The sequence below is a fragment of the Archocentrus centrarchus genome, chromosome 24 (assembly GCF_007364275.1).
Source record: "Archocentrus centrarchus isolate MPI-CPG fArcCen1 chromosome 24, fArcCen1, whole genome shotgun sequence".
Classification (NCBI taxonomy): Eukaryota; Metazoa; Chordata; class Actinopteri; order Cichliformes; family Cichlidae; genus Archocentrus; species Archocentrus centrarchus.
The window spans coordinates 21,802,938-21,817,933 of record NC_044369.1 but is presented as its reverse complement, the minus strand read 5'-3'; the positions used below and the strand labels follow the sequence as shown (position 1 = coordinate 21,817,933).

The window sequence follows — 14,996 nt, the reverse complement described above, 5'->3', positions numbered from 1 at the left end:
ATCAAACAGAAACAACAGCAAAATCAAGAGCGGACGTCCTCCCATTCCCATGATCATCGTGATCTTACATCGACAAGTTAATTTACAATGGTTGTCATCGGCGTGACATGATAACTCCAGTAAGTAAAAAAAAAAACATGAAAATGAACCTTTCCTCTGGATCCACACTTAATATCAGATTACCTCCCGCACCTGTCACGCTTCCGGTGCTGACTCAATTGTCGCTCAAATCAGTCATGACAGGAATCCTATCAGAGTTGAGTCTTTATAATTACGTGATAAAAATGTATCGATTCAAACCGGAGGGCAGTATTAGGCTGAGTCGACTTGTGCCACAAAAAATGCTGCATTGTGCTGTGTCTGGGGGTGGGGTGGGGGGGCGGGTGAAAGGATGGAGCGCTGTCAGTCTACTACATTCTTTTCCTACACCTCTGGGATGTAAAGCACATTCGTAATCTCTCCAAAACCACATCCGAAGTAATTAAGACATGTCACTGTCTGCAGAGCTGGAGACAAGAATCATGTTCGTAGTCTACAGAGATTGTATCACTTTAAGTAACAGGCAATGAGATAGTAAGTATAATAACCCCATCCCCCTGCGTGATGCTTCTGTTATAATACAGTATGTCCAGGTTTACTGCATTCAATACCACATGAACACTTACTGTTGTACTGAGATATACAGTATCTCACACAACTAAACATTTTTGTACATGAAGTTGATTTATACATTGTTGTGCCTTTCATCAAAGTTTGATCAAATTCCGTTATAAAGAAGACTTTGATAGGTTATAAGGTAGAAAACAAACGTGAAACATTTCCCATACACCCTGTACGCCTGCCTTCTCCCAGATATATGAGAGAAGCCTACAGGTCCCTCGATAAAGAGCGCAAAAGCTCAAAAAAACATGGCATAAAATCCTGTCTGCTCCACAACGGGCCACAAATCCAATCCAGCAATCCAAGAGAGTGCAGGTAGTAAACTTCAAAATCATAAAGTGCTCTCCAGAAGCCACTCAGACCTAGAGAGCTTGTCCCTGGCCCGGCGAATGTTTGTTGTGCTCTCGAGCTGCGGCAACTCTCCGCTCATCGACAGGCTGCGTTTGGAGCGCAGACTGGCCCCAGTTTTTGGGTAGGCCACATAGCAGCGCTCCGCATATGAGTCTGCATTAAAGGAGTGCCTGCGGTTCACCCTCACCCCTCCTGCGGGCACAGTCATGTAATGTCGAGCGGCCTGGTGGGGCCGCGGACCCCTGGGAACGGCAGTCCACTTGGTCGGCTGGCCCGGTACAGTGAGCGCGATGGCTGTGGCCATTTTCACTTCCGACGAGTTATTCCGGTTCATGTTGTCGAGCTCGACATCTGCTTCAGCTCGGCGAGCCTCTGAGGGTTTTGTCGGAGCGGTCGGACGTTTGGGTCTCGGAGCCCCTGGGGAGGCTGGGTGCCAGCTGTGACTGCCGGCGGAGGAAGAGACCGTGCAGTCGGGGACAGAAGGTTTTGTGGTTGCTACCACGACAGGTGGTCGCTGCTTGGCTGGCTCCGGGGGAGGCAGGGCAACACGGAGGCAGTCCTTGTCATTCTTCTCTGGCCGCAGAACCTGCTTAGAGAGGGACTTGGGAATCCCACAGCCTTGTAGCTGTCCATCACTGCTCAGTGACCTAATATCCCCCATCTCTAGCGCCTGACAGGAGACAGGGAGAAGAAGAAGAAGAAGAGATAGAAATGAAAGCAAAATCTATTAGACACACATTTCAATAAAAATAGAAATAATGATCATTAAAAGAACAAAGCGCAAGGAATTACTGCAAACTGACCTTATCTCCATCCCCATGGTTACACACCCGATAACGCACAATGAGGAAAATGATAAAAGCGAGCACAGAGGCCACGATAATCCCTCCGATGATAACCACAATGGTACCACCGAGAAACTGGGACTGCATGAAATGGCATCTCAGGTACTGCGGCTCAGTGGTGAAGTGGACGCAACCTATCACCCTAGTGGCAGTCAGTGAGGTCACCTGGTCGTCGTAGATGGCCAGCACGCACAAGTCGTAGTGCGTACCAGCCGCTAGGTTGTTTACTAGGATGTTCTTACTGGTGGGGGGTATCATCCTATAAAAAAGAGGAAAAGCTTTGTGAGTTCCGACATACTTTAGATTAGAGAGGGTTGAATGAAAGGAGACAGAGCAAATCAGATTATCAGGCTTATTGTTTTGTAGGGATAAAAATGACATGACAATCATTTATCTCTCAGGGGGCTATTTACGATCTGTCTGGGCCTAATCTTTTGTGACATTTGATTTATTCTCTCAAACATCATTACGGATAAAAGGTTGCTTTCGGTATCTGGGGACGGACGAATCCTCCGTTTGTTCACAACATCGGGATTACAGGACGGGACACGACTCTTTACTGTCTCTTTAATTCGGTAGCCGCTGCTGAAACACCATATGTGTTACCGACTTTGAAGTTCATTTACACACACGCACACACACACACACAGACACACACACACACACACACACACACACACAAAAGGAGTCTTGTGCAATGATCCTATCATATCACAGTGATTAGCACAAAATATGCAGTGAAAGGGTGCAGAGATGAAAGAACTCTGTGTACGCCAGTCCTTCAGATGGGCATGTGTGAAGCCTCTGATGCTTTTTGTAAAAAACTGTGGAAGACTAGTCTTTCATCTTCCTATGAGTCCACAGCTTAGTGCTGACATTCTGTTTTGATTTTGTTGATTAAGCATTATCAAGCTTTTGCACATCATAAATGACACACTCCAGCAAGGGGAGATTATGAGTCGAAGAACGAGAAGCCAGATACAGTGCATTAGTCTATCATCCTGATAGGATTAATAGACGCCACAAATAATCATGTTGACAACCAGGTCCATTTCTTAATGACTAAATATCCAAAGATTTAGGGATTCAAATAACACTGTGAAGGTAAAACAAGGGCCATGGAATACATGCATATATTTGGATTCAGCTTTAAAGTTTGTTGCATGGTAAGAAAAGGAGCATTTTCTTCTACAGAATAATTATTTGGTGCTCTCTTTTATTCAGGTGGTGCACTTCTGCTCACCTGTATACCAGTGAATCATCATAAGTTCCATTATATTGGATCTGAAACATGCGGATTCCAGGAATACTCCTGTGGAAATTGAACTTGACCAGGGCTGAGGTCGAGGTGGCCTCAGCAATTACTACTTTCTTCTCCTGGTTCGTCTTTGCATTCCCCAGCGGTACCCCTCCTGCCTCTGCCCCCGTCTTGGTCACTGTGGCGATATCTGATGAGCCGGGGTCAGGCTCCTGCTCTGCCACTGTGTTATTGGTGATGTGAGGGAGTTTAGTAATGACCAGATCCACTGTCTGCTGGGCCTCTCCGGCTGGGTTGGAAGCCACGCAGGTAAAGGAACCTGAAACAAAAACCAATAAAGATTAACATTCTCTGCAGGGCACACATGCATTTATGCATTTAAATATCACACCCCCACCCCAAAAAGAAAGAAAAACAAAACAAAACAAAACAACACACAACATCTTGCAATACAATTTTTGTTATTGCTATAGCTTTCATTGTTATATTACTAAAGTACTGTGCAAAAGTCTTGAGCCACCACTCATTTCTTCATATTTTGCTTCTGAAGAGCCAGACTTTCATGTCATTTTTAAAAATGACCTTCAGCAGTAGCTCTCCAGCATTTCTGAAGGTCTTTCAAAGCTTTTCTTTGGACTTTAGCTGCTTTTTCATTCATTTTCAGTCCAGTCCTTGTACCTGACCATTTTCAGATGAATATTTTTTGTTTGTTAAGCCACTTAACACTGACCTATGAATAATTCAAGCATACAGAAGGCACCAAACTATTAGCAGCCTGTTGTAAAAACACATAATTTGTTCCCATTTCTTTAGTTGAATATATGAAAAAATGCCAAAGAGATTGACAGACATAAAATGGTATTTTTGCACCAACAACATCTACAGCAAAGGACCTGAATAATGCATTTGGCCCTTCAGCTAAAGCCTCATCATAAGGCTGGCTGTCAAGAAGCCATTCTTAAGGAAGAGAAACAGGGAGAAATGGCTGATGTTTGCCAAATTACACATGAACTGGATTGAAAATGAGTGGCAACAGTTTTTATGGAGTGATAAATCCAAATTTAAAAATTTTGGCTCAAATTTTTGTTAATATGTACAGAGAAAATCAGGCGAGAGGTACAACACTGAGCATCTACAGCCATCTGTAAAACATGGTGGAAGCTTCATTATGGTTTGCAGCTGCATTTCAGCCGGTGGTGTTGGGGATATTGTCAAAATCTGATGGAATTATGAACTCAGAAAAGTACCATCAGATTTTGGTCCATCATGCAATGCATCATCCCAAACAGTAAAAGCATATGTGGATAGAAAAAGTCACAGTGGAACACTATCAGTCATGGATTGGCCTCCCCAGCGCCTGAACCTTAATATTATTGAAGCAGTGTGGGATCAACCTGACTGAGAATGGAACAAAAGGCAGCCAACATCTAGAGAAGAGCTTTGAATGTCCTTCAAGTATCTTGAAGAACTATTCCTGTTCAGGCTGTGTTGAAGCATAAAGGTGGTCATTCCAGATATTGATTTTCAAGCTTGTTAGAAATGCACAAACTCTGTTTTAGCATTATATACTGTATTTTAATGTGTTTGCACGTTTCAATACATCGCTGCACCTATTTCCGATCTTCCCAGCAGAATATAAATAAATGAGGAGTCACTCGAAACCTTTGCACAGTACTGTATATTCTCTCGTGCACACTTATTATTGTACAGTTTCCTAGTCTGCTTTGAGGAAATACGTGTAGTTGGTATAATGGCTGTGCAGACAAATCACAGTGGTCACAACAAAGCAGAGAGCCACGTGTACTCTCTCTGTTGCTGAATTATACATTACCCTGACCTTAGCATATCTTCAGGCACTGCTGATGTGGAGTATAACACTAGAATAAACACATGTATGAACTGAAAGAAGGGGGATATTTTCACCTGTCTGTGTGTCAGTTCTTACCATCCTGTACAAATTCATTTTTGAATGCTTTTTTTTTTTCTTTTTTACTGACTTTGTGCAAAACTGCTCTACTTCAAATTTTTTGGGAAAAGTGGCAAAAACTGCACTTCTTCAAATGGTCCCCTGAGGCTGTCTCCAAAAGGCTAGTCGGTTATTAATTCCCATGTTGAAATGCTTTACAGCAGAAATACACCAAAGAAGTTCAATTTAAAAAAAAAAAAAAAAGTTACAAAAACTTCAGTTTCAGTCTCTATAGCTTATTTTCCCCTCTATGACAACTGTACAGTTTTCTGTACTGTACAGGCAGATATAGTCAGTAGCTGTCTGTAAGGCTTTACCTTCACTAATATGAGTCAGTGGAATTGGACCAGACTTGACGTTTATGGTGTTGGTGCCTTTTACTGCATTTTAATGCAAATATCTGACAAATAAAATGGCTTACAATCTGGTTAATTGGACTAACAGATCATCCAAGAAGTCTGTGCTCTAGTCTCGTGAGTCAAATTCTAGTACTTTATTTTTATGTTACTTAGCACTAATTAGCAGATATGCGGTCTGTGCAGAACACCCATACAATCTGTGCTTGCAACACTAGCTATTACTGGCACTGCCCCCTTTATTTATGGTCACTCCTGGCTCCAGATTGCAAACATTGGAAAAAGATAACCTATCTCTCTCCAAAGAAAACAAACTCAGCCTTCCAGCCCTTGTAGACTAATTAAAACAATATGCCTAATCTTTCTAGTGCTGCAGTTTGAAAGCAACCACTTTGAATCCACACAGTTCTGAGTTCTTATGCCTGGGTATCAGCGCCCGCTGTGGAAGTCATGGGCAACTAGATATCATATTCCAAGTATATTTTTCTGTTTACCTAAGCAGCACTAACAGGAAGTCTGAAGTGATGTAACAGTCAGCCAGCGGTTGGTAATGCAGCATCACCTCTTACCGTGGTCTTTTATTTTCTTGTAATCCTGCTTCAGCCCCTGCATTTTCTCTCCGCATTGCTTCACTGTGGTCGATGCCTCGCAGTGAGCTGATCAACATTGCTGGTCAAGATTTTTGCACTTTTCTTTGACGAGTCAAAATCACATTGCATTTCTTCTGTTGTGCATAAGCTCAATACAGCCTGGACCTCACTATCAGTTCAGGCACACAACTTAAGGAGCTGTTGTTTTAACGAGAAATGTTTCACCGGTTGTAGTTTATAATGGCGGTAGCTTTCACTGCTTTTGCTTGTGTGGTTGGTCAATGACATCACAGCACAGCACATATATGTCACTCTAACTTCTTTTAAAGCTAATGCTGAGACAGGACTTACACCGGTACAAGGAGCTTAAAAAGCATTCTTAGCTTCGGCTGCTGGCACTAGTGCATATCTATATGTTTCAAACTGTTAGACACTGTTTCTAGAAAATTTCGAGTGTGTATCATGTTAATCACTATCACGTAAAGGTGTCAAAACAAACGTATTGGCAAACAGATCCATATGACAGGAACTTTGCCACAAAGGTAGAGGAATCACTTTCATTGGGACTTCAATCACCATGCAAGCACGTCTCCACACTCTAAAATGTATCACCTAGTGCAGGTAAATACTTCAACCTTATATGCTTATGTACAAGCAAACAACTAATTTTGCTCAGTCAACAGCACACGTGCAGCCACCGCAATGTAAACAGACCAGAGTCCTTCACAGTGCTGATTAGGATGTCCAGCGTTCCATCGGTGTGGACTACAGCCCTGGAGGAGTTGGACATAAGGCGTCCATCGGGTGCAATCCAGTGGATAATGGGGTCAGGGTCGCCCCTAGCCTTGCAGCGCAGAGTCACGCTCTGACCCTCCAAAGCTTGCAGCTCCTGAGGCACAGGGAGGAAAGGCAGTTAGAGTGAGAACTTCTTTAATACCAATTAGATAATAACACTTATAAAAACTGAAAAATGCAAATTACAAACAGAAGTACTTTGTGCTGTACAGTGTGGCTTAGATATTGTTATTAATGCCATTATTGATGATTCTGTGTTCCAGAATCTCATTCACTGTGAATGTAATCAGCAATTGATCAATGTCACAGTACTGAATTACCATTATTATAACGGGAAGATAATCAATGAGACAGTACATTGCAGCTTAATATGCTGGAGTCCAAATATAAGTTAATTTTCTCTGCAATTATGCAAAATAGGTCTGCTGAATGTAAATGAGATGATATAGCTATAGTTCTTTGGCAACAATTTGATCGGATAATTTTATTTGGATGCATGAATCAAGGACTGAATCACTCTGATCTTCCACTGTGTATTAAGAGCTGCACTGCAGCTCCATCACTAAACTGCAAATAGCTTTATTAAAACAAAAACTGAAAATCCTGCCAAAGAACTTTTCTAAAAGCACTATCAGATGCTGCAGTTTTATTTCATTTATTTAAGTGCTATATATTTTACTATAATGTGTGAGCTGAGTGACCCAGATGAGCGCCACAAGTCTTGTAAGAGTTCCCTGACTCACAAAGGTAATATTTGGTGTGACAGTCAAAGAAAGCAAAGAGTGCCACCTTGGATTAACTAATGTAGAATCCGATGTGTGGCTCAGTGCAGCAGTAGAGAATATTATGCTTTAACAGTCCACAGCTCAGCTCAAAGCCATACCTGAGAGTGTCTGGTGATGAGAGGAGGCTCACAAAGGAACTCTTCCTCCGAAACAGTCCAGAAATAACGTCCAGCAAGGTGTTGTGGTGAAGCACAGGTCTCCAAATCATCCTCCCGCCGCAACCTCCGCAGCCAAAGCAGCTCACAGTTACACCTCAGCGGGTTCCCCCCGAAGCTGAGCGCGAACAACGTAGGTCCCATTATCCCAGAGGTTGCCAGGACCCCGGCTCTCTGGAAAATAGGATCAGGAGGAAGCTTCTGGAGCTTGTTGGAGGTCACATCCAGTCTCTTAAGCTTCTGCAGCCCAGAGAAGGTACCCTCTGGGATGTAGCTAAGCATGTTATGATCCAAATTGAGCGTATGGAGATTGGACATTCTCTGAATGGCCACCCAAGGGGCACTTTCCAAGTTGTTATAAGACAAGTCCAGTTCCTCCAGTGCTGTCAGGTCATTAAAGGCCCCGCTTTGGATGTGGGTGAGCTGGTTGTTGTTGAGGATGAGGTGGTGCAACTTGGACATGCCACTGAAGGTGTCGTTGGTGATGCGGGTTAGCCGGTTGCTGTCAAGGTGAAGGGCTCGTAGGTTCTCCAGGTCTCTGAAAGCATGCGGTGCGATGGAGCCAATAGTGTTCCGAGAGAGAGTCAGATCTACCAGCTTGGTCATGTTTGCAAAGTCTTTGCGTTTGATGCTGGTTACAAAGTTGTCCCCAAGGCGCATCTCCACCGTGTGCCTGTCAATGTTAGGGGGCACAAACAGAAGCCCCTTTTTGTCACACAGTGTGGCCAAATTGGGGTTAAGCACCTGGCAGACGCAGCGCTTGGGACAGATTTGAACTTTGTGTGCCTTCACAGCCACGCCGAGGACTATCAGATACACCAGGAGAGACTCCATTTGGCTTTTTATCAGGTTGATACACCTAACAAAGAAAGAGAGAAAGAGACGAGCTATTAACTAAAAAGGTAAAGAGTGCAAACCCTAAGATCTATCATTCTAGTTGGGCAATCACACATGAAAAAAATATTCTGTTAAAAAGGGAAAATTGGGCTATTCTGCTCTGCAAAGTTTTTTTTTCACTAGACTGGAAACACCATCAGTGCCAGCTCACAGCTTTTGGTTTTACGGTCCAAATTCTGTGCAGGAAGCTAAGCAAACTGATGCCTGAACAAACAATAAATGCTGCGCAATTAGACATGAAACTAATTAGTCACCTGCAGACTTGAGAGTGAAACATCCCTGGTAATCTTGTAAGATTTTGTGACAGCTCTCTTTCTAAGCCCCTACTCCCCTGATCATACTTTTTTGATATGATAATGCCAGTCCTTTTATGTTTGTGTACAGAGGGATGAAAGTCTAGACTGGCAGTCCAGGGTCTCATCAGAATTATACTGATATCTTGCAGGATCATATCGCCAATAGGAAGGGATGATTGGGTCCAGTGCCTCAGCAAAGATGTGCCATGCCTTGTTATTGATTTTCTCTCTTCTCTCCATGATGCTACTCTTACTTATGGCACAGCTGAGATGGGGGAATAAGAAGGAATCCATTTGATGTATCCCGACATTGTCAGGGATATAGCATGTCATAAACGTAAGACTTTGGAGATCAGATGTACCAGAGCAAGAGTGACAGTAGTCGAGATTATATTTAGAACTGAAAATTTTGGTTGAACATGCAATATTCAGCCCACTGGGTGTCCAATTACAACACACAGAAAGGGACACCAATCAACTCAAACACGGAGAACAAGAGATCCAATCCCACAACCTTAGTGAAAATCCAAAGGCCAACCTTTAAATACCAAACAGAATGGCTGATTTATGATTACAGCTTCCCGTGGTTTGCCGGTAATGCCTCTGTTGTCGATGTTGGGACTTGAGGAGTGTGCATAAAAATCCAGCCTTAGCAAAGAGCCTGTCAGCTGAGTACCTTCATGCTTCAAAAGGTTCTGTTGCACTGGAGCAGTGACACACAACTCCTGGTGTAATAACCTTGACAGAGTCAGAATAAAGAAAATATCATACAGTAAAGAAAACAGCAGACAGAACAGTTGTGAGACCCTGCCATGTGAGGGCATCCACTGACAGCTGGGTTAAAACGTATTACAGCCTAACGAGGAGGCAGGAACGATTCCTTTTTTAAAATGGCTCATAATAGGAAAGGGAGGAATGATATTGCTGGAGAGAGCACACTGGGTATGACATTTTCATGAACACTGCTGATGAAGCAGCAGAGAATAAATGTCTTTTCCTGACCCATTTTTATACGGGACAACTTTACCAAATCCCACAAGATGTGCGGGGTGCTGTGGTGCACAGATCTGAGCTGCTGGACCATGGAATCATCATTTGATGTTGTCATGACTCTCCTTAAAGAGAGCAGATGACTTCACTGTGAAGCAGTGCTGCAAAAGCTGCGTGTAGTGCTTTCCAAGTATGCATGTGAACCACCTACTTTTACGTGCGAGTGTGAGAGGATAGCCTACAAAAGCCGAGGCACGTTGACGTGCCAACCACCTTCTGCTCCGACTCTGAATGGCACGGCCTCTGGTTGTGCAATGAGGCAGAGAGGACCTGCTACTTCCAGGCTCGAATGGCGCTGAAGACGCGATATTGATTCATTCTGTGGAGATGAGGCTTCTTTTTTTTTTTCTTTTTTTCTTTTTTCTTTCATGGCTGAAAACTCAGCCAAACGTGAAGAGATTGGTTGCAACAGTAATCGCTACAAAATTTGTTCTGCTAGGACAAAAGGACAGCCACTCGCTTGCTGAGATGGGGCAGGAAATATCTCTTACTGTGTCCCTAATTTGCATTTAATTACAGGTCTTCCAGAGAGATTTGCATAACAGGTTGCACTCATCAGGTACATGAACAAATAAGTAGATAATCAATCAATGTATTCATCAATCATGCACTTCATCTTTAAATGTCAACCCCCCCCCAGAAAATCATTATCCTCTAGGTCGGCCTGTTCATTATAGTGAAGCGACTTGGGAGGGCCACAAATAAACAGGAAAACAGATAATCTAGTGATGCATTAACCATAATCTCCTTCTTAGTCAATCAAGTGTTCGTTTACTACCTCTGAGCAGATCTTTTCACCCTCAGAGAACAGAACAGACTGACAGCACACTCCCACACACGCACACCAGTGGGTGGATTTGTGCCTAATAGAGGCAGCGCACTACACAACAATCCCCCCAACCCACCCCCAGCTACAGAGACACATTCATGTGCAGCAGCAGCAGCAGCAGCAGCAGCAGTAGCAGTTAACAGTAGGAGAGGATATCTATGGCCTCCCTGGGGTAGCATTCGCCAAGAAAAACCTTATGCAGCACGCTGCATGCCAATCGGCCGGTGAGGTCATGGGGGATGTGTTTTCAGATGGTCTAACTTATGGTGGAGCTCATGTGAGAAAGCCTCTGCAATCCACGTCTGGGCAGGAAATCAGGGAAAACAGCCCTGCGAGAGGGAAGTTAATGAGATGAAGTCTGCTTGCGCCTCCACGCAGGTCGGCACAACGGCGGCGGCGTCTCGGGAGCGTCTCACCTGAGTGAGCCAGGGAAATGCAGCAGGACATTTGCCACGGTGCCAAAACTAAGCTGTGTTGTGTCAAGGAGGTAAACTGATGCTGCAACGTGACGGTAAAACTGTATCGACGAAGCAGTGAAACAGCGCCTGCTTTTATGAGAGCAAATGGAGCTGCAGCATCTGCTGAAGTGGATCATATTTTGACTGAGCTGCTAGAAATTCTATTTTGTCGGGTAAATGCTTGTGTAGCTCAGAGCAGCAGACCAAACATTGATGCTGTGAAGGACCATCAAACTCACTAACACATGTGAATGTGGGTATGTGCTGTGACACCCTTTTTTTTTGTCTCTCTCTCTCTCTCTCTCTCTCTACAGAGTCTGCAAATGTTAGAGCGTGATAGCTCTTGGGTGACAGCCTTGATGCCATGGCAACACAGAAAACGTCAGTTTTGGGTGAGATGTAATCAGTGGCTGATTTTCAGATAACCTAATAATATTTAGAACGAAGAGTCCTCTCTGAAGGAAAGGACCTTGACAACACTTCTGCTTGAAGGCCAAAGCAAGACCCACTGTAGAATTTCTGACACGCTGCTGATGAGGAGAGCGTACACTCAGCTAATTTTGTATTGGATTTTATTTTTTTCCAGTCTTGTGCGTAATAAAAGCCGAAATGACTTGATGGAGGGGGGGGGAAATCTGATGCAGCTGAAATGATTTTTCAGCCCGTGTGAGAATGTGAGCGTGTGTCTTTACGTGTGCGCCAGACAGACGGCATACTAAGCAGACCCCCTCACCGCATCAATAGAAGTGCTGTTCATCAGCATTTGCATCTCCTTCTTGTAATTCCAAGTGTTTTCCTTCACACTGCATCATAAGAAATTCACCTTGATACACTAGACACCTTATGACTGGAGCATAAGCACTTTACGTATTCTTCATGGTGCCTTTCACTGAAGCAGGTGACACATTTAAATTCTGATCACTGGATTGTGATCTTAATTCTTGCTCCGTTGCGACGTGCCCTGAAGCGATGGGCTTATGACCTGGGATTGTCTTCTGTGCAAAATCCTTAAACACTACCTCTGAATATCAATATGGCCTCCTCAAGTTGAATATTTTGCACGGTATATACCAGCAGGTGTGCAGAGGCTCTAATCTGTCAGTTCCAAAGTGCAATTTTAGGTAAAGGAAGTGCAAAACCACTGAAAAACACATCTATTGGTGAAAATACTACACTTTATAAAGGCTTTTTTTTTTTTTTTTGTTCCATGTTATCATTTACATGTGGGAAAAACTGGCAGCCATAATTAGATCTCTGCACCTATTGACTCATTTTCCTTCTTTTAAAGAACCCCAGGATGATTTCTACCTCACAAAAAAAAAGGCTTAATAATGTATAAATCTCTCTCTCCTTATTAAGTTGAGTAACCATAAAGCATCTCTCACATAGCACACACATGGAGCAGCCATATCTCAATTTCAGATCTTGATGAAAGCACTTCCCCAGGAAAAAAAATAAAAAATAAAAACCTAATTTGTGGGGAGAAAAATTTGGGTCAGCGAGTGTGGAGCTGGTCTGCAGAACAGCCTGGGTGCTGAGGAACCACGGATCACTCCTCCTCTATCAGCGAAAGGAAGCAGCATATAAGCACCAACACTGAGCACATTCACAGAGCACAGAGAGCAAATAGAAGCAGCAAAATGAGGCGTAGGCCTTGTTTCACTGGTGTAGCAGTTACAATGGTGCCTCAGGCACTCATGAATAATAAGATATGTGATAACTAACACTCCACACAAGACAGGACCATTATACCTCATCCTTTATAAAAATCACTACCACCCCACCCCCCACCCCTCATCCCACAGACTTGTGATCCAGTTATCACTTTAGGCTCATTTAGACTTTATCACAGCTTAATGACTGATAAGTAATTTGCATATCAGTTATGGATTGGACCACAGCATGTCAGAGCCTATCTATCACTGGATCCTCTGTACTGACAAAAACACACAATAAAACACAAAGCACATGCAGTAAATCAGTCTTTTCCTGCACATATCCGACTGAATAACAGCCAGGATAGCCATTGTTCTCAGTTTCACCTGTACCAGAAACAAAAAACAGCACAAAATGCAGCCAAGTGGAAACTAAAAATAAAATCCCTATCTGACGACGTTCCTCGGCAATTGGGGAGATTTTTTTTTTGACCTTGCGGTACAGGTCCTGGGCTGGTGGGGTTACAGCCACAACCCATGTCACAAGGGAAAATCTGAGCCCATTCAGACGGGTCCTGAGAGAACTACTTCAAGTCAATATTTCGCCTCTTGAAAGGCAGTTCCCGCAAAGAGTTTAGAGGCTTCAATTCACACCAAATGCAGCCGATAAAATACAGAATTTTACCTTGTAGCTGAAACATCGAGCCAAGTCAAAGGAAGGTGGGATTGAGCTTATTTCCTCCCAGGAGGGCTGGCAGCATACTGAGTGTCTTGCCTAAAATTGCCGCTTGGAGATAATTCAGGTGTCCCGAAACACGCGTCTTGGTTCCTATAACATGTGACGGCCTGCGAAACCAGCGATGCCCTTCAAGAAATCCATAACCAGCAGATAAAGGAAGACTCCTTTGCGATCCTCTCTAAGCGGTGAAATATTACTCTAATTTCCCCTGTCGAGAAAAAGAGAGAGAGTGAGAGACCACGGGCAAAACGCAACCTGAAGGGTCCCGGTGTGGCTTTGAGGCTGCAGCTGTGCGGGATCGCCTCTACTGCGCATCCGCCTGGATGCAGCTCCAGAAGAGAAAACGCCTTTGTAGCGACAGGCTGCTTTAATATCTACAGCAGCGCCGTGAGTAAGTGGTGCTGCTCTGAATCCGGCCAGATGTTCGTATCGCTTTCACGGGCTTTCGCTGGCGTCGCAGGGTTCAGTGTGAGTTAATCCAGATTGACTGAAAGGTTGCTGCCGTAATATATCCCCCTCCTACTGCCCCCGAACTACTGTCAACCACCGACCCGGCTCCATTTCTGACCAGAGGTGCTGTGCTCGGAATGGTAATCGGTGCGCTCTGAGCTGCACAGAGACCATTTGTGTGCATAGACAGATGCAGTGCCTCCCATCCTATCTCACAGGCAGGCATCATCATTTATTCATGCAGACTGAACTCTGCTGCACGAACATTAAGTAGACCGAGCTATAATATTCTCTAAGAATTAAATTTGATTAAAAGAAAATGGGGCTGAAATGTTGATGCAGATTCAAACACGCAGGACATGAAAGCTATAAGCCAGGCAAAACCAACAGCTTGTAGGCATGAACAAGACTAGTATTGAAAATCCATCCATTCCCTTGGACAAAACCTCTGCTATTCAGGTGCTTCTAGTGGGTGAAAGCCAAATATAGCCTATAGCTGAACATTGCTGCATGTATTACATAGATTATTGGCAAGAAAGTGTTGAGTTGGCTGAAAGAAAAAGGCCAGGCTCCCCCGTGGGTCTGCTTGGCACTAGACCCATCCCTATCTGATGCAATGATCCTATGGCCTTTTGTGCAAGTTGGCAAAGTAGCCTATATGTGCACAAGTGTATTCAAGTACAGCAGCACTGTCTTCTTGGACTTGCAGGCTGTTTTGTTTTTTGTTTGTTTCTTTTCCTATAAGAACAATGACCTATACCACCCCAGGGCCTTCTGGCACTTTGAAATAGGTGTTTGTTGTCATCCAGAGAATTACCCTGAGGATCTCTACTCCAGATCAATAACTCCATCCAGTTACAA

The 14,996-nt window shown here is 43.8% G+C and overlaps 1 protein-coding gene across 1 annotated transcript; it reads right to left on the bottom strand.

The window, feature by feature from the left end:
- Positions 1-395: 395 nt before the first annotated feature.
- Positions 396-14,107, bottom strand: lrfn5b (leucine rich repeat and fibronectin type III domain containing 5b). Its single transcript, XM_030721472.1, has 6 exons — positions 13,632-14,107; positions 7,705-8,620; positions 6,741-6,915; positions 3,100-3,433; positions 1,815-2,115; positions 396-1,681 (listed from the first exon to the last, which is right to left on the bottom strand). Exons 2-6 carry the CDS (start codon positions 8,593-8,595, stop codon positions 992-994), a joined length of 2,391 nt encoding a protein of 796 aa, XP_030577332.1. The 5' UTR covers positions 8,596-8,620; positions 13,632-14,107; the 3' UTR covers positions 396-991.
- Positions 14,108-14,996: the final 889 nt, after the last annotated feature.